The 20,099-nt window shown below is 36.0% G+C and overlaps 1 protein-coding gene across 4 annotated transcripts in view; it reads right to left on the bottom strand.

Moving 5' to 3' along the window:
• THSD7A (thrombospondin type 1 domain containing 7A) overlaps positions 1-20,099 on the bottom strand; it is a 269,424-nt gene that overhangs the window by 27,231 nt on the left and 222,094 nt on the right. For all 4 annotated transcript variants that reach the window (XM_027723206.2, XM_039388627.1, XM_027723207.2 and 1 more), the window contains 4 exons: positions 18,797-18,991; positions 16,209-16,472; positions 4,278-4,456; positions 369-374 (listed from right to left, as the gene is read on the bottom strand). In XM_027723206.2, the coding sequence (XP_027579007.1) occupies positions 369-374; positions 4,278-4,456; positions 16,209-16,472; positions 18,797-18,991 (644 nt within the window). The remainder of the gene's footprint in view (positions 1-368; positions 375-4,277; positions 4,457-16,208; positions 16,473-18,796; positions 18,992-20,099) is intronic.

The following is a 20,099-nucleotide window of genomic DNA, read 5'->3' as shown; positions in this document are numbered from 1 at the left end:
GTTGCTATAACTCTGCTAACACTTTACCTCTATTCTTCACATCTCCCCTACACTATTCCATTCCACTGTTATTAGTTGTAGAGGATTTGTATTTCTAAAGAGGGGTGATGGAAAATTATACCAATATATATTAATTTTATTTATTCATTGTGTATGATCAAAATCACTCTAATATAATTGTGTATCGGCATTAGTATTGTGTTTGGATTTGAACAAAAAAATTGAAATAGCATCTCATGTAGTAATTTATACAGTGTTCCATCTACTGTCTCAAGTATATATTACAAAAAAAGGGACAGACAACATAAATATTGGGCATAATCAGGAAGCACATGTTAAGGTTGTATCTCTATTTTAGAAACACTTACCTGAGCCTGAAGAGAGTATTTTCATGAACCCAAAAGAAACAACAACAACAAACAAACAGGAAAAAAAACCAAAACAAAACAACAAAGAGAAAAAGATAGAATGATTAGAGTGAAGCATAGGTATTTAAATTACATTAATTTAGCTTTTATTATCAACAATATTCTGTTACTTCTGCAAAGCAAAAGGCATCCAGTTTTTTCTCTTGGATCTCCCTTGCTGTCATGAGGCATTTTGCAAGAAATTTGCCCTTGTAAGAAAATAAAAGTTTATAAACCACAACTGGTGGATGAAACTGTAAATTACCTAATCTCTTTCTCAGTCTTGAACATTTGATAGAACTGTTTTCCCTCTTTGTCTATAATGAGCATCAAACCTTCACCCAGTAGGAAATCCAGTTTCCCCAAGATGAGAGAAAATCCTCTGTGTTTTTGGAGGATACTGGACTTCATTATTAATTGAAATTGTTCTAACAGCATTAAGTGCAATAGATTCAAAGGAATAATGGAACTGTCAGTTCTCATCCTTCCAAAGTTCCAAGGTCTTTCATTGAGTATCTTAATTATGCATAGTTTACTTAAAGTCCATTTCCTCAATATATCAGCCAACTTCACATATCATTCTAGGTATCAAGTCAGCACAACTAATACTGCTAGACCACCTAAGACATTGTTTTAAACAAGTGTTTGATTTCTTTTTAGCAACACTTCTTGTGTAGAAAAAGAGGGCTGATGGTTTGATAGTTAACCTGCAAGAAAATACCACCAATCACAAAAAAATATAATGCCTTGAACACTGAATGTGTGGAGTCTGATATATCACCATGAAGCTGATCAGCCTGTGCACAAGACCACTAGCAGAGTTAGCACACTCAGGCCTTGTTTGAACTACATAAGCATTAATTCAGGCATAAAGGTGTGTGGTGTAAATGCATGTTAAGCAAGATACTGGATTCCATGGACAATTTGTTCTTCAGAATTCTTCTCCAGAATTTCCAAAATGAGATTAGAGAAGCCTTAATTCAGGGAACTGTCTATATGTCTGACCATGATTAGCATAAGAAGAAATACCTAAACCCTGCAAATTCAACAGCCTTTCCAGTAACAAAAAATCTGGATATCTTGCCAGAAATGCAAAGGAGAACTCTATATTTCATTTCACATGTTAGTGGTATTCTCCTGACACACTGGCATTTTTGTAGCTATGACTGCAGGCCACAGCAGCTGGTTAGTGTAAGGTTTGTATGTCCACCTGTTCCTGATAAGGTGGCAAATAATGCCTAGAGCCAATGAAGACAGGGATGTCCTTGATTTGTCTAACAGTCTCAGGTTAGTCTCTTTCTTTGAAATCCTCTGAAGGCCATTGACATGATTTTATAAGAAACCTGACTCTATTATTACTGTAATTATGAAGCCTTTTAGCCTAGTGAAGTGAGTACTGAGCAAGCTTCATTTAGCAGCACTGTGTTTTGGGAGCCACCCTGGCATGTCTTTCCGAGAGGAAAGACACTCAATGAGACATCTTATGTGTTCACTGTGTTCAGTCTCCTCGAAAATACAGTCACACATGCCAGCCCTGAGAGACATTGAAAAACTTCTTAACAAGGTCTTAAGCATTTTATTTCAATGTTTCCCTAGCCTTGCTATTAGGAAGTTTTCCAAAGGCTTAACCCAAATCTGTTCGCAGCAGTCTAAGCTCACTGCTTTTTATCCTATCCATGATGGCCACGGAAAATGGATTATTGCCATGGAAAATGGATTATTTCCTCCTTCTTTGCAACAGCCTTTTATGTATGTGCTATCAGACTGCCAGCATCCTCCCTCCCATCTCCCATTCCTTGGGCTAGACAACATGTTGTAGTCTTTCCTCAGGCTCAAAATTCCTAGATCTTAGCTTACAGCATAGCCCCCTGTAAATCATAATCCATACATTTGTGGGCACCAAAGATCCAATCTAACCATTATGCTTTGTATGTATGCAAATAAGCATGTTACATGTATAAATAATAAATATGTAAATAAAACAAATTACATTCAATAATTGAAATAAATATTCTGAAGAGTCAGTACTTTGCCATATGAATGAATGGTGGATCACATTTAGATTAAATAGATTAAGTAACTATGCATGTGTATTTCCCTGCATGTTTTTGAATTGACAGGGAATGTACTTAAAAATGAAAGATACAGCCTCTATATTCTTCAAAATATTTATGTTATCTGTAGAGATTCCTTCTCATGAAAGTACTATATTTCAATTTTACTTTTACCAGAGTTGTATTCCGCAAGTATCATGTAACATTGCCACAAATCAAATTGGAGTCAAAGTACCGGCAGAGGGCAATAGTGTTGCATACAAGTGGTGAACAGGCCTCCAGTAAAATCACCTTCTTTGACGCAGAAAAATACAAGCCTATTATGTACTACATGAATATTAAAGAAGGAAAAAGACTTCTGTATAGACTATAATTTGCTCCTATTGAACCACATTCCTCCTAAATTTAAAGCATATTTACATGCTGACCCAAATCCAGCAACCCTCATTCTAGTTTGTATTTAGTTAAAGTAGATCACAAACTTAGTTTATTAGCTGCAGTTTAACCCTTATTATTTTCTAAATTAGAACTAATTACATTCCCTAAAGTAGAAAATGAGATCAACAAGCCATTTCACTCTGTGCTAGCAAAATGTCAATAGGATAATATTAAGTACATGCATTTTTATTCAAATGTAAATTGACAGCACTTTTTTTTAAATCTTTGAATATTTACAGAAAAGACCATGTGGCTGTTTAACATGCCTCTGCAGACTAAATTAAATTCAACAGTAATATGAATATAAATCAACTTTGAAGAGCATAAGTTAATTGACAAGGAATGTTTTTCCTTTCTAAAACTGTCCAAGCAAAGAAGCTTCAGGGGTTTGACTTGGACTAGTGCTAAACTTGGTTCCAAGGACTACATGCTTATTAGTCACCCAAGCACTCCCAGTGTGGTCTTGGATCATGTTTTCTGGCTTAGTTTCACTTGCAGATAATGCAGATTGTATGGCCAGACTGCTCCACAGTGTAACATCATTAAAGTGCAGTTAGTGGGAGAACTGGGAGACAGACTTCGGAAGTGCCATTCATGACCGGAACCGCAGTGCCAGGGCAAGAGTACTGAGAAGGTCAAAAAAACCCACTAACGGACACGGGGATTGATAATGTGTGAGTGGTTGAGAGTTTTAATTTGCTTTCTGATCTAAGATGGTCAGAGAGGGATACTAGGAATCTTGCCAGTTTGAGCAACTGTAATGAGACATTTTACCCATTGTCATAGAAACATAGAAAGGCTTGGAGTGGAACGGACCTTAAAGATTATCTAGTTCCAACCCTCCTGCCGTGAGTAGGGACACCTTCCACTAGACCAGGTTGCTCAGAGCACCATTCAATCTGGTCTTGAACACTTCTAGTTATGGGGCATTTGCAACTTCTCTGGGCAAAGTCTTCCAGTGCCTACCACCCTCACAGTAAAAAATTTCTTTCTATTATCTACTCTAAACCTTCTCTCTTTCAGTTTGAAGTCATTACCCCTTGTCCTGTCACTACTCGCTCTTTCAAATGTTTCTCTCCATCTTTCTTGGAGGCTCCCTTCAGGTAAGAGGTCTTCACAATTGAACATAAGAGCATTTTATTGTCTTCAATCTGCTATTCAGATAATGTGCTAAATTCTTGCAGATGAGGAAGTAATGAAGGTAGATCCTTTGCTGACTGAGGAATTCTAAGCGAACACACTCTCCTCCTTCTACCTCCATCTGCCTCTTATGTTGAATCGTCTTTCTACATCAACAAACAAATAAAACTGTCAGATAAAACAGTTATCTGAGGTATGGAAAAAGCTATGTCAATAATGTAAATATAAATCAAATTACCTGATTGACATGATCTAGCTTTGGACAGGGTCTTCCACCATTGTAGGGTTTTTCACGGAGCCATTTAGACCGAACCTTTACCCCGCTCCCACAGGATTTACTACAGCGAGACCAGTTGGACCACTCACTGAGCTTGCAGTCTGAGGGACAAGGAATAATACAGGCTTCCTCAATGTACCCTGCATGAATGGAAAAGAAAGTGAAATCTCTTCAGCATGTCACTTTGCCACTTCTCCCTGAAGCCCTCGTCTACTTCATTTAGATTGTCCAAAGTTTGACTTGACAGGACTGTGTGAATAGAGAGATTTCTTCATCATTAAGGCTAAATTAAATTCTGAAGAAAATTGACACATATAGCTGGAGACTGTGTTAGAGTAGCAGCTGAGCATCCTCACCGCTATGTGATTAGGATTCACACTCACCAGATTTCAGCATTCAAACTTTCTGACAGCTACAGTGTAATTGACACTAACCAGTTCTTGGTTGCATCATTCTTAATTTGTATAAACAATATGTATTACTTTTTAAGGAAAAAAGGATTAATTAAAGGCTACTCCACAACTGTATCAAGTAATTTAATTGCAGTTTTACATCAAAAATCCAACTGAGAAGATATGCATCTCGCCAGCCTGGAGCAAGAGAACTTAACACCCTGTGACCTTTGTAAGGCTAGAAAGAGAGAGTAGCCTGCCACATTAATGATCTGCCGATTAGCAATCATCTGCCCCTAGTAGCACACTGAATAATTGCACTGAATGGAAAAGCAGATGTTTGGTTTGGATAAGTCATCAGTCTTGAGAGGTTGGAAGCAGTATGACATGATCTGCAGGGAGTAACATGAGGCCTCAATTCACTGAATAAGTGAAAATGTCTTTCTTTCAAAAGTAACATATGGCATAGCTCTAAAATATGTGTAATTTATTCCAATATTTAAGGGAGAAGTTATAAAAACTCAAATAAAAAGCTGGCCTTTACTGTCTTTTTACAACACTATCCTGAATATATGTGAACTCTCACCTCCACTTTCCTGTGTCAGATCTACAAGGTATTTACTATCGCCAAATGTTCACTTTAAAGATTAAAAAAACCTCAGTGCATTTAAAAGTGTGTTAACATATTTGATGAAAACAGTTGCAAAATTAAGTCTTGGGTAAGATCATTCTCAAAAGATTGGCAAAGTTTGCTAGGCATGGTTTCACATGTTTCTGAGAAATATTGAATTTTTTTAGTTTGAAAGTGATCACTATCTTTTCATCAGAGCTGATGTTAGCAGCTTTGTGTTTTAACATATACTTGTAAGTAAAGCTATTCTGTCTCTTCTAAAAGAAACCAGTAGTAACCAATCACAAGGTGTGTAAAGAATTAAAACACTTAAAATATATACTTATGTCTAGTTGTTTCCATTGATTTTAGATATAAAGAAGTTTTTTTAAAAAAATATATGGTAGCATTCAGACTATTTTATGGTCAAATTCAGGTGATGATTTTATCCTGTATGGCTTTCCTCTGTTTGGAAGTGTTAAACAGTTAAATAAATATACAGAGCACATCCTGGATTTGAGCACTGCAAAACTACTGTCCACCATCTCCACATATCTCCTTAAAACACGTAGAATGTTATGAGCTTGATTGCAAGCATATTTATTAAATTTATCTTGCCATTTGATTGATCAGCTCAGTGATGATATATGAAAGGGACACTGTGTAAAAATACATTTTTGAAGATCATATCACTGAATATCAGAGGTGGTGATATAGATTGCCCTGCAGTAGTAAAGCCAAAATTGATTACATTTCACCTTACCTGACATCTCTGAGTCTTAAAAATCCAATGCACCCTATGTCACAGCTACATCCTACACTGAACCTTGATTGAATAAATATCAAACTCTGTATCTTCACCAGAAATGAGCTTTCAACAAGCTCTCTTAGGTGCTATACAAACCCATGCACTCATACAATCAAGAAGCTACTGAATGAAAATGGACAAAACCAAAGAAAGTTAAGAGAAACAACTACCTCCAAGCAGTAAGTGATATTTATTGTCTCATAGAACTAAGCAAAGATTTTACTGCTCTGTGAATTGTCTTGAGATTCTGAAATGCTGCCTTGACTTTCAACATGACTTCTAAAAACTTTTTTGTCTGGAGAAACCTTTCTACTATAACACAATTATGCCATTTACCACCCGTTAAATTTCTGTCTCTGGTAATTAAGGTCTGAAAGGATCAAATTCAAGTTGTTTTAAATATATTGTCCATCCTTAAGTAGGTAACTTGAACCGGTACAGGCTGCTTCAGGAAGACTTTATTTTAAGGACTTCCATAAACCTCTGAGTTTATCTTAATAACTCAAAGGCATCTTCCCAATCTTTGTCAAGATATTCTCCAGTATACCACGATATTTTGGGAGTTTGATAACACTTCATAGCTTATGTGGAACATACTAAACTAAAATGATTGACAAATTAGAAACTATTTTGCCTTATTTCCCTTCAGTTCATCCAAACAAGGACAATAAAGTTTTGGGGGGTTTTTTGATTTTTTTTTTAGATAATGAGAATGTTAATTGTTAATGTTAATAACAAAGTTTAACATTAGAACCTTGCAGATATAAATTGTATCAAATACATTATATTATATGCAAGTTCCAGTAACATTTTAATTACACTGAGCTATATTTCAAGTAATTCCATGAAATATCAAATGAAACCATATCACTACAGCAACCTTTATTCACACTATCTATTAAATATCTACATTTAAGTCAGACACTAAAACTGCCTTACTATAGAAGGCAAAAAAGCCAGAAAAGTATCATATTACAGGTACAGAGTCTTAGTAAGAGTTATAAGATGGAAAATCACAATCTTGTTTATATGTTAATGCATTTTGTAAGGAATGCAGTGGTTCAGTTGACAATTCACACACACTTTATAATGAAAAAATACTGAACTGCAGTCTTATACTGGTTCCTTAATCTTACAAGCTTCATGGAACAGCTACTGCTCACTGTACGGCTCTTTCCTATACCATCTCTAGTATATCTGGCCTACGATGCTCTCCTCTCCCTCTTTCCTATTTCCTCAGAAAGACATCAAGACCCAGCTCCATATATAAACAGTTGAAAAAGAAGAATGGAAAAGAAGAGAATAAGAATGGAGTCAATAATTGAAAGCATAAAAAGAAGCTTTAACGAGGTAGGAAGCTCCTGAAAATGTGAAACATTATTGGAGAGCAGAGGAAAAAAAAAACACCTATTATTATGAAAGATGCAAGACAAGCATAAAAAAAATCTCCTAACCACTGGTATACTAAGAACACTGGATACAAAAAAAGGTCAAAGAGGTGAACAGAATAACAGTATCCAGGAAGAAGTTTCACAGCTTCTTCAGAAAGAAGGAAATAAAATAAAAGAAATAAACAAAGGACCCAATGTTTAGGTTGGTTCTTCACCCAGAGGGTGGCTGGGCATTGGAACAGGGAAATTATCACAGCACCAAGCCTGCTGGAGTTCAAAAACCATTTGGACAATGCCCTCACTCACATTGTGTGATTATTAGAGTGTCCTGCACAGGGTCAGGATTTGGACTTCAATGATCCTTGTGGGTCCCTTCTAACTCAGGATGTTCTATGATTCTATGAAGTCACTTTTCATGTCAAAGAGACAGAAGTCAAAACAACAGAGGAGATGTAAAACAAAATAGAGAGTGAGGGGGAATAGAGCAAAGGGTAAGAAAAGAGAGGGAGAAGGAAGAGGAAATAAATGGCTCAGAGAAATAAATTCAAGAGAATTATAAAGACACATTGCATAGGGATAGAAAATGAAGAAAGAAGAGAAAAGAAAAAAACACCGTGCCATAAGCAATATTTTGGTGAAGCACAAGCAGAATGAAATGCTCTTGACAGCTTACTCTGATATCCCCTGACCAGACAGTGAAATCTAATGAAGAACATTCTCAAAAATCAAAATAGAGGACAATGGGAAGAAATAAAAACACTGGCCTCTGATTTGCATTCTATGTGTAATTAGTATGCAGAATGAAAATGACCCTGTTCTATCTGACATCAAAAAGTTTTTGGCATATTCATGCCTTGGCATCTTTTCCTCTCAGGGGCCTCACTATTTTGATCAACAGACTATTTAGCATTTAGCTATGCCACTGGACTCCCTTAGAACTAAGCAGAAGCAGACTTCAAACTGCTTACAGATACTACTTCAGTCAAGAAAGAAGAGTGAAATAAAAAAATAAATTACTTGTTGCAAATTACTTGTTCCACTCCATTTACCTATTGAATGATACATTTCAGAAAAAGCTTCTCTGGAGCTTGTCATCACCTCAGTCTTCTTTCTATGATGTCTGCATATCTTTTATTTATCTTTTATTTTATTTTATTTATCTTTTTTTTTTTTTTTTTTAGTGATCAAGGATGATAAGCTCCTTAAGTTCATAGCAACCCTACCTCATATCCAAGAAAGCAGATGGTTAGGAGTTTTGAAAAGTTTATATTATTTTTTGTTGTTTTTTGTTAAATTTCAGCTGTTTGTATTTGTAAACTTTGTTCACAGTGTAAAAATTTCAGCAAGAGAGAGGATAACATGTTGTTATATAGAAAAAATATGTTAAAAAAACACAGAAACCAGAAATATTACATGCAAATGGGACTGGTGATGCAGATACATAGTTTCTGACATTAATTTTCAGTTTTGTTTTCAGTCTGATCAAATCATCCTTCAAAGGGTGACACTTGTGTTAGAGTGCAAAACCTTATTAATGAAACAGGCCTCTAATGTGTGGGTGAGGGTCTGTATGGTGGAATATCACCCAGTTATATCACATAGACAGGCTGGTTAATATTATTGCACCAAAAGTCATACCAGAGCTTTGAGGTTTAAAGAACAAACAAGAAATTACAGATGTAGAGAGAATGCAGAGAGAATGAAAGAACGAGAGAAGTGAAATGGCTATGTAGAAGAGCTGAGGAAAAGAGTTAATAGAGGAGGGAGGGATAATGAAATAGAAGACCAACACTGTAAAGGCTGAAGATATGTTCTCTGAACATCAGCAGTTCATTTTTTGCCTTCATGTTTCCTAAACCTCTTCCTTTGCCATGGAACATCTGAGGGATGTTGGAGAGATGAGACCTTGGTGCACTGTGGTAGAGTACAGGCCCTGCATGGTCCAGAGAGGCACTGGAAAGAGATGCCTACTTCTAAGGGCCTATGCCTTTTCCCAGGGCAGTAGTTTCTTGATTATTTCAGCTCCTATCAGCTGAACTTCACAAGGCTGGGAAATGGGTAGTTGTCTACTATGAGCAGGAACATGGCTACTCTATCATTAAAGATTACTGAACCACAATTTAAAAAATGGCTTTGAACCACCAGAATTATGAATAGAACTCATTAGTAAAAGGGAAAAGTTACTGTCCCCTTGCTAATTGGCTAGAAAATCTGGACTCCTAGAACAAAGTCATTAACAGACGTGATGGATAATTTATAAGGGAGGACTCTCATGGACTTCACACTTTTTCTAATGACAAAGCAGGTTAAGTAGGTGGATACAAGATTTTTCCCCACAAATTGCACTTGTAGTGTGTAAGAACAGACTGACTACTTGAGTTGAAGGGTGCAAAATGTGTAAATATAAACATCTTACGAAGTGTTAACATGAACTCTTTTGTCCATAGGACTGACAGTTATGCTCCTGCTTTTATGACCAAATGTCATATTATGTTTCCAAAAAAATCCACCTGCAATGTCAGAATGGTTTATGTTCTTATCATAGTTTTTTTTTTTTGAAGGAAATATCGGAAATAGGAAATATATATCTTCCAGGACCTAGAAATATACAAGTATTTGCATTTCATTTGTAACAGAATATATGTATTTTTGGAGAGTATTCATATTTCTGTTGAGCCATGGAAAGACAGCTTGAACACCATAAGACTTTTTTTCTTTTCTTTTTTTTTTTTTTTTTTTGGATTACCCTTCAAACCCTCAAAACCTGAGAGCAATTGTTCGTGCTTAACTATCTCCTGCATCAGTAATTCTGTCTCTGGTGAACTAACTACAGGTCTTTGGGTTGATGGATGACTGCTTCAAGACTGATGACCTGTTGACAAGGTAGATGTGGTGGCGCCACAATGCAGAGGCCTAAGGTAGGATTTGTGGTGCAAGACAAAAGGTAGCATATTCCTAGAGAACACACAACATAAATATATATTTTAAAAGAAAATCTTAGAAAATATATAAGCTATGAAACATCAAAGTATCCTAATAACAATTTCAGAACCTTAGCTTACTACCATACTAGATTAGAAGTCCCTGTAGGAAATAAATTTACTTTTGAATAAACATTCAACAAAAACCCTCAATTAAATTTTAACACTGATATTTTTTTCTGGATAAATTTGCATTGCTTCAGGTTAGAATACTGAAAGTCAAAATCCACAGATTTAAAAAATCCTATTAAAAGTGAATAAAGTAAGTTCTAACAGACATCCTGGACCCCATAGACTCCATTATACCATACGAGATTTTACTATTGCACAAATAAGGAACTAAATACAAAATTCCTCGATTCACATTGATACTCCTAACAGCTGTTGTAAAAGTATTCACTGATATGCAGATATTCCTCTCTAATCCCCCACATAAGCCTTGTAGCCACAGAGGGCTTTGTAGAGTCAGCACAAATCAATGCATCTCATTTAATTAATGCTAAAGGGGCAAATAATCTCACACTAATAAGGCAGCAGACAAACTACCCTGACTGCTTGACTGTGCCTAAGGTCTTAACAGTAAACGGACATGAATTAAGAAGGGTAATACGACCTATATAAAAATTCTGCATCTGTCTGCCATGAACCACGTTTGCCTTCGCTAGGCACACACAAACACAACCACCGCTCAGCTTTTGTGGGTCACGACTCTTAATTGATGGATGATGGAGAAAAACTAGATATTGAAGAGCAGATAGTGTAGTGCCACATGACAGTGGCTTGCTTTTGATTTTTTGTCATGAAAATTCAAGGTGCAGTTTAAAGGGACAATGAAGAGAATCTCAATTTTTTTCATAAATACATTGAAACAGATTATTGGCAGACACATGTCACTATCCACAGAGCTCTAGTATTCTAGTGATGACAGGGATAAAGCTATGAAAAACAACTGCTGCCTTTCTAATGGAAAAAAAAACCTCTCACACATGACTATTAAGTGAACTATACATTTTTATATTTCTCCAGTAAAATTACCTATGTAGTATTGAAGAAAAGCAGGAACAAGAGAAAGGGCAATTTATCTGTCTTCCATGAAGGAAAACAGGTAAACAACAGCTCAGTTACCACATTCATTGGCAACTGGCAGCTGTTAGCTCCTCCCCACACTCTGAAGAACTGGAATGCTGAAAAATACCAGTGGCAGAATATTTCAAATGGCTGCTGAATGGTGTAAACTCTTTCCCCAATAAATTTAGCTCAAATTTGAAAAAAACTATTTTTAAATGAAAAATCAAAATATTGGGTATATATTACACTCAACCCCACCCCCACAGATAAAAAAGAAAGTGAGGAAAAAACCAAACTGCCTTGTCTCTTTGCAGTTGAAACTTAGGTCTGCTTTCAGCTCTTTGTTTGGGATTTTTTTTGAAGCACCTGTTAAGCTACAGAAAGCTAAGGACCTTCTTCAGAAGGACTCTGCCCTGTGCTCCCCAGCGTTCTCATCCAGTAGTAACAACAGATTTATTTAATCATATTTTGCCTTTCCTTTTGTGTTACGGTCACTCCTGAAAATTTGAGAAACTTGTTTGTACGTGGGACCTTATAACTGCACCCAAAATTTCAAAAATTATCACATGAATCTCCCAATGGGTCTGCTAATTTAGCACTGTCCTTGTGTCATTCCTGTCCTTTAGCTCCTTGGTGTCTGTGAAACTGTTAGTGTGTTGCTAGCTCTTCTCAAATCTTTTGAAAATGAGATGTGTCAAGCAGTAAAAAGAGTACTGAAGTATTTATTCTTCTGCTCCTGTTTACCTTTTCTTTTCTAAGTCAACTGAATTGTGGTTATAAGCACACAGCATTTTTCAAAACAGCTTACAAATTTTGTGGCACTGCAGAGTGGATCTGTCTTCTCATTCCTTCCACTCAAAACATCATGACTTGCAGCACTGACCTGTTCATTGCCTCATAAATTTGCATGACACTATTTATATAAAACTTTTGACAGTCTCTCAATTTGAGTTGCTTGTGGCATTTTAAGATATCATAGCATATCCCATGATATATTAATAACATCAGTGTGGGTACAGTTTGTCCCTCTTGTCAAATTTAGAGGTTGTTGTCACAGCTCAAGAAGTTCAATTAGCTCCATTTAGCACCTCAGGATTTCATAGTGTCAGGAGATAACAAAAGTTCAAGTAAAAGTTGGATACCACACAGGAAAGATCTTCCCTTTAAAGGTCTTGATTTCTCTACTACTGCAAGCTAATTAAGCAAATAATATCCTATAAAAAATGCAATTACATACAATAGTAGTTGGAAAAGAAATAACAGATCCACAGGAACAAAGAGTAGAACAAATTTCTGAGTAAAACAGATAACATAGTTGAAAAAAACTGATGAGACTTTGGATCAGTTATAAAATTAGTGAAAAATCCAGTGTTATCATTTGTGTAGGGAAATAAGCAACTGCGTTAAAATTTACAAAAAAACCCCAAACAAGCTTGAGTTCTGAGTCCTGTCAACTTCAGCTTGAAAAACCAAACACAGATTGATGGAAAGCTACAAGGCACTTTAATTTGCTAGCAGGTGGGGTACTACTGTGATACCACAGAAGTCTCTTGTTGATTTGGCATAACATAGCCAACCCAACGAACAAACAGCATACTGAAATCTAGAGATGATGTCAAACTAAAGAACTACCATAGAACAAGGGGATGAAAATAACATGAAAAGCATCATAAATACTGGGAAGGTATAAAATAAGATTTACCTGGCAAAACAGTTGCTTATACATATTGAGAAAAATAAAACAAATCATCATAACATAATCCATAGATACAAAGCAGACATTCAGAAAAAGCAGAGACATATACTGAAATTAGATTGAAAAATTTATATAACTGGCTCTAGCCCCCTTGTATCTGCAAAAGTATGCTAAACCTGGAAAAATGCCAAAAGCAGACAATAAATAAGGTAAGCCTATACTATTACCTATGTACAACACCTAGAGGAGCTACTGGAAAGGAAATCATAATTTCAGTGACATATTCCTTAGCATCAGTCTAATTCCTTATCATCAATGTTAGATACTTCATTCCCTGTATACAAGAAATTCCTGTCAAGCAATTTTAGAAAAGCGCAAGGAATACAGGATTAGTTCAACAGCAATTCCAAGATTCATCTGCTCACACACTACACCATGGACCAAGTTAACTGTACTCTCTCCCTCAAATGGAACTGATGAGAAAATACACATGAGGAGGGGAGTGGGGGTGAGGTGGAGGTGGCATGGTGGAATATCAAAGAACCAGACACCTTAATGAACTGATCTAGAGAGAAAGAATTCAAAAGAGAACAACATCTAAAACCAAAGGGTTCAGGCTTCCCAATTTACAACAAATATAGTAATGACTGGCAAACACTTCCAGCTTACAAGGAGAGTTAAAAGAGACTTCAAATTTCCCCTGAGAAAAATAGGATGGAACTGCAGAAAGAAAAAACACAGCAAAGCAATGCCCTATTGTGTTTTGTGAAGGATGCTTGTGAGTGCTAAGAGCATGTAAACAGCAGTCCTGGCTATAGTAGGAATAACAATAACACACTGTTAGTAGCTTTTCCACTGGATTATTATCCATTGTGGACACTTTGAGTGTAGGCAACATTCACTGATAAAATCTATTGGATCAGAAATTCCTATCTTGAATATATTATATCAGGGTAAACAAGGCTGGTTGAGAATATCCTTTTAAAATAATTTTTTATTCCTCTTATATCTCTTTAATTCTTGCAATGGATTTGCACCTCAAAATGCAATGCCAGGGCTTGAAAGCAGCTACATCTGTACTTGCTCTACACAAAGAAATTGTCCCTACCCCTTTTTGCAAACCACTTCAAGCAGCACGTTACCTACCACATACGACAGCTTCAATTTCCTCTTGGAGAGAGGGCTTCTTCCCTCATGTGTCCTCCCTTGGCTGTTGACACAAAAACTGACAGTCCCCATTCCTCAAGTCAATGAAAACTCATTGGCAGTTTGGAAACTCACTGGAACTGGGCCATCAGTTCCCCTAGTTTCCCACAGACTGAAGTTCTTTTAGAGTTTTCCACTTTTCAAAGGTCGTTTCATTCTTAATGCTGAAAGAATATGAACTTCTAACACAGTGTCAAATATAGTTAAAGTTTAAAAAACATCACCAAAGAAATAGGAAAAAGTTTCTGTTCTGCATTTTATAATGGTGCCCTCTGAACAAATCAGATTATTCCGTGACTGTTTTTTGAGCATTCCCTGCCAGCTTTCTGAGGAGCTTTCTAATTCCCTCAGGACAACTACCCAGCCTGGGCAGATCTGTGCTCACACGACTGCTGGTCATTAGAGGCAGCTGCATCTTTTGGTACTACAAAGACGAGAAGTGGTCCTGGTCAGGAAAGCAAGCATAGCACGTCCTCTTTAGACTACACAGAACAGGCCTCAATCCAGGGCAAATAGCTGAGAACAGAATTAAAGAATATTCCCAGAGTAAAAAGAGAGATTTTCTGTCCCATGAGAGTTTAGGATTTAGACTTTGTCATTCAGATATATTTAAACGAACATATCTTCCAGTATAAGCTAACTACAGGAAAAGAGGATTTTGAATAAAAATAAACATGGGAGAAAATTCTCCACAAAATTATCTTCCAGCTTTGCTTTGAGGAATTAAGCTAAAAGCTCACACTCTTCCATTGTATTACAAAGATATGCTAATAGCTTGGCTCGATACATTGAGTTTCTAATTTATCATAGCTCTAAACAGGAATTAATAGTACAAATTAAAATCTCCTGATTTAATTTAATTTAATTGATTAGCTAGCTTAAATTTACCCAACTACATAAATGAAATTTCTGTTATCTTAATTTAACATTAGAAAGTAGAATACATATAAGAATTAAACTCACATTGACCTTTTAATGACACAGAGACTAATATCCAGCTTTTCATACCGATTGCTCAGATACAATTTTTCATTGCAAGCAGGAAAAAAAAATGAACACAAAAACTCCAGTGATGTCAATTAGCACAATTCTGGCTCACTGAAAACCAGAAAGTGCCAGTTTTGATCCTAATGCTACAGATGGATCCCCTGTAGGAAGGAACACTGCTCTCTCCTGAAGCAATATAAAAAGAAAGAATATAAACTCCTTAACCGTCCTAGTTTTACACATGACAGATTTATACAGAGAAAAAGTGTTGTGTGCTGTCGAACTCAGACCAATATATGCCTGCCTGTTACGGTGCTGAAGAACAAACGGAGAGAGATAAGGCTATTTAAGAAGTTTAAAGCTATCTAAAGAATTTGTGGAAATAATTTCAGCCTTTCCAAAATAGTCACACATGCTTGTTTATTTTTGATAATTTAACCCTTCTAATTTGCTTTATTCTCAAATTTCTAGATGCAGTTATCAGAAAAAATAACAAGATTTGATTTTTTCATTAAAATACTTAGTAACTTTGCATGATTTTACTTTTAAATATTGCACTGTAGCAATCAGTAAAAATTAAGTTTACTATTTAACAAGTCAGTAAAAACGTGTGCTGGGTTTGAAGGTATTTTGTGGGATAAAATGCAGCCTAAGCAATAAATATTAACCTGATAATTCTACTTGTACACATATTATGTTAAATTAATTAAAGCACATAAGTAAACAGAGGAAAGAAAATAGTTTTCTAAATACCGTGACTGTTGCATCGTGACGTTTCCACAAGTCGATTGTTTTGGTCGTAGCATGCCATGGCCTGGTAACGGTAGCCTTGTCCACATTCCTTAATGTCTCCTTGTACCTTCATTCCTAGCAATACTTCCATCTTACCCTCTGGTAAAATACAGTCTGACCAATTTCCCACAGGCTGAGCACTGTACTTGTCACATGGACAAAACTGATTCTCAATCAGAGGATACAATTGAGAATTTCTGCATTTATCCTTTTTCTTACTTTTTCCTAGAAAGAAGAAATAGTTGTTTCAGCAAGTTTGTATCAGTTTACATTTTTTTTCCCAAAAAATTTCATTTAGACTTCTGCAACAAGTGCTTACAATCATATACATATGCTTAATATTACTTGCATTAATCTTTATTCATTTAGGTTATTGACTTGAATTTCTAAAAGTAGTGGATACTTACAATTTGCTCAAAGGCAATGCCTTTCTTTTAAAAAGACACAATCAATATTTACTTTGAATAAAAATGTTTGGGGAGTACAGTTTGAAAAAGTTAGCAATTAATCAAATATACCCTTTTTCTCTTATTTCATCAGGAGTGTGCAGTTCAATAATAAGATTTCTGTCTGGGTCAAGTTTTCTCAAGTTGAAAGTGCAGAAGGAAGTAATATGCATCTTTGTTATACTAGTACCTTGTTTCAACATGTCAAAATTCTTTAAGTTAAATATTTTTTATAGTACATTTGTTAATAATTACCATTCTCCCCTCTAATAAGCTCCTTCTATGAATTTGTTTCTATTCAACTCTCTTCTTGTTTTCCTTCCTTAACTGGATCATAACCATCCACTCAACTTCCTCTTCCCATTAAAACTATTTTTAATCTTCTCTTTGGTAAAGTTTGCTTAGTTTTCCTTTCCATACCAGACAGTTCATATAAATTAATGTAGTAGTCTTGAAAAAGTAGTTTTAAAAAGGTTTGTTACTTAGATATAATTAGTATTCTGTAGCATTTTCCTTGCTATTAAAAACAAGGCACTAGACACAACTTTGCAGCATCCTTAGTTCTTATATTTCCTACTGCCTTTATTTAGAATAGACAACAGGTACCTCAAGAAAAGTTTATCATTCTTCTGACAACACAACATCTCATTAAATGTGCATTTTTCCTCCTCCTTTTCTCTGGAAATAATTATGAATTTACTCCAAGCTTTACATGTTAGCCTATATCATTGTACATGTTCTCTGTAGCATTGCCACAGAAAATACACCACAGCACATATCACAGTCTTAGCAAGTGAAGGGGTTACAGCTAAAGACAGGAAGTATCACAAAGTGTTATTAGAGTGGTAGGAGAATCTGTACTTTCTTGCTTTAAAAAAAAAATAAAAATACTGTTAATGGGGGTTTTATTTTCTTTGTGGAAGCAAACCTGGCATAAAGTTTACTGGAATTATTAGTCAGTCACAGTGAGGCTTCTTGAATTTCATGAATTATTCATTGTCCACTGGTCTGATTTACAGGGGGATGGAGTGGGGGATAGGGTTTGGATCCTATCACATGCTTTCTGATGCTGCTAATGGGCACCCCCCCTTAGCTAGCTTTCCTCCACAGCAGACAATACAGACTAATTGGCAGAGAGTGGCGTGGCAGAGGCCAAGGCTCACTCTTGAGGTTTCAATTATAATTTAGAAGCACAGCATTTTTTTTTCATTTCACGCAGAAGAAACAATAATTAAAAAACAAACAAACAAACAAAAAAATTAAAAACAAGTTGAAGAAAAAAAAGTGTTTCTAAGTGGAACAGTGTCTATTATGTGGAAAAAGGAAAAGTTTGTGGTAAGGGTTTGGTCATCACTGGAAAACCTTTTTATTCTGTTAACTAAGACCTCAAGAAGTTTCATGGGACACAAAATAAGAGCATTAGTACTTGTGTCAAGAAATAAGGCAGAAAATTAGGCAATGTGTTGCCTCATGTGGTGATCTGTGCTGCTGGATTCAGGCAATGGAAGAACAAAGAACAAAAAGAACTTGGAGAGCAAACATTCAGCCAGAGAAAGGACTGGCTTAATCATAAATCTGACATTAAAGACTGCAGCTAAGAAGTTCAAAAGAGGCAAACCAAAGTTTAAGGTTGAAAATAGTGGTCTATAGCAAAAGGCTGAAAAGCATTCAGCTGCCATAGTGATTCTAAATGCACCAAAACACCATCCAAGAAGGAAGTCCTGTTTTATCCAAGACCAAATGTGGGAAGAGGAAGGTAAGTAGGTTAACACTCGATCCTGTTAAGGTGAGATGATTGTTGACTTGTCTGTTAAAATTTTTTAAAAATTTATGAAATATATAACTACATTTGTAAAAAATCTTGGCATATTGTGTTCCCCATCTTCTCTCTAGCCACTTACTCATAATTAAGTCTCTGACATATGGCAGGAGTTTCTTCTCCTGGATGTTGTTTCACTAACAGTATATAAAGCATGACACTGCATCTGCTTTCTGCCACTATGACAAATGCTTGTCATAAGGGAACCTCAGAAATCTTCAGGTTTTAAAAAAAACAGTATTAATAATTAATAAAAGAAGCATTATTTTTCTGGTTACTCTTACCAACAAGAGTGCGTTTTCTTGTCCTGACTCCTCCACAGTCCCCATTACAGGGAGAAAATTTTGACCAGTTCGTAAACTGACAATCATCTTGGCAGGGAATCTGGCACATCTGTGTTAAGGATGGTAATGGGCCAGCATATTTAAGGCACTCACTGATGTCTGCTTGTCCTCCGTCTTGTCTGCGACAAGTAATTGCTGGAAGCAAAAAAGGATGGATTCTAATTCAGCATTTTTTGTATGAATGTCTCTATTCAATTTAGTAACCAACAATATTCTACCACAAAAACACACTGGAAGCCCAGAATACCTATATAAAAACTTAATATTTGCCACTAGTTTTACCTGAATGAATACATTTGACATTTCCGATTTTTTTGAGATTTTGTTTAAATTAGTTTATAAGGACTTACCAGGAAGAAAAATCTTACAGACAACTGTAAATATTATAAAGGTTACACCATGTTATCCACATCTGTTATACTGCTTTACAAAGACACAGCCTACATCTCAGACATTAAAAAACTTGTAATATCATTTTAAGTAACTGAATTGTGTATAAGTTATAAAGTTTTACCAGCAGAATGTATTTTAGAAAAAGGGATAGACATAAAATTTAGAGGCATAGTTGAATTCTGGATACTTCTTAACCGCTTACAACTATTGATGCCTGATGTTCTTCAGTTCTTCTTTAGTCTTGAAAAAGGGTTGAAGAACAAAGCATGTTTCCTAGGAGTGGAGGATCAGCCAATAAGGGTACAACTTTTTAGAACAGGATAGCCATGTCCTGAATAAAAGCTTCTTACTTAATAAGAAAAAAAAAAGTTCCTTAAGAAAATTTCAAGTCACACAAAAGGAAACAGTTGGAACATAAGGATGTACGAAGAATAGGGATGTTTCATTAATATAGTCCTTAACAATGACAGAATGGTTAATGTTGGAAGGGACCACTGGAGGTCACTTGGACCAACCTCCCTGCTCATGCATAATCCCCTGTAGCACATTGCACAGGACTGTGCCCAGAAGGCTTTCAAATGTCTCCAGGGAAGGAGGTTCCACAACCTCTCTGGGCAACCCGTTCCAGTGTGCGCTCTCCCTCAGAATAAAAAAGTTCTTCCTCATGTTCAGGTAGAACTTTTGTGTTCCAGTTTATGCCCATTGCCTCTTGTACTACTACATGGCACCACCAAGAAGAGCCTCTTCATACCCTCCCCTCTCAGTCTTCTTGAGTCTGAACAGGCACAACTCCCTCAGCTTTTCCTCATAAGAGAGATGCTCCAGTCCCTTAATCATCTTTGTTGCCAGT

Source organism: Pipra filicauda, unplaced genomic scaffold (genome assembly GCF_003945595.2).
Source record: "Pipra filicauda isolate LSUMZ 115617 unplaced genomic scaffold, ASM394559v2 scaffold66_size7647185_pilon, whole genome shotgun sequence".
Classification (NCBI taxonomy): domain Eukaryota; kingdom Metazoa; phylum Chordata; class Aves; order Passeriformes; family Pipridae; genus Pipra; species Pipra filicauda.
This window is presented reverse-complemented; position numbering and strand designations above follow the sequence as displayed.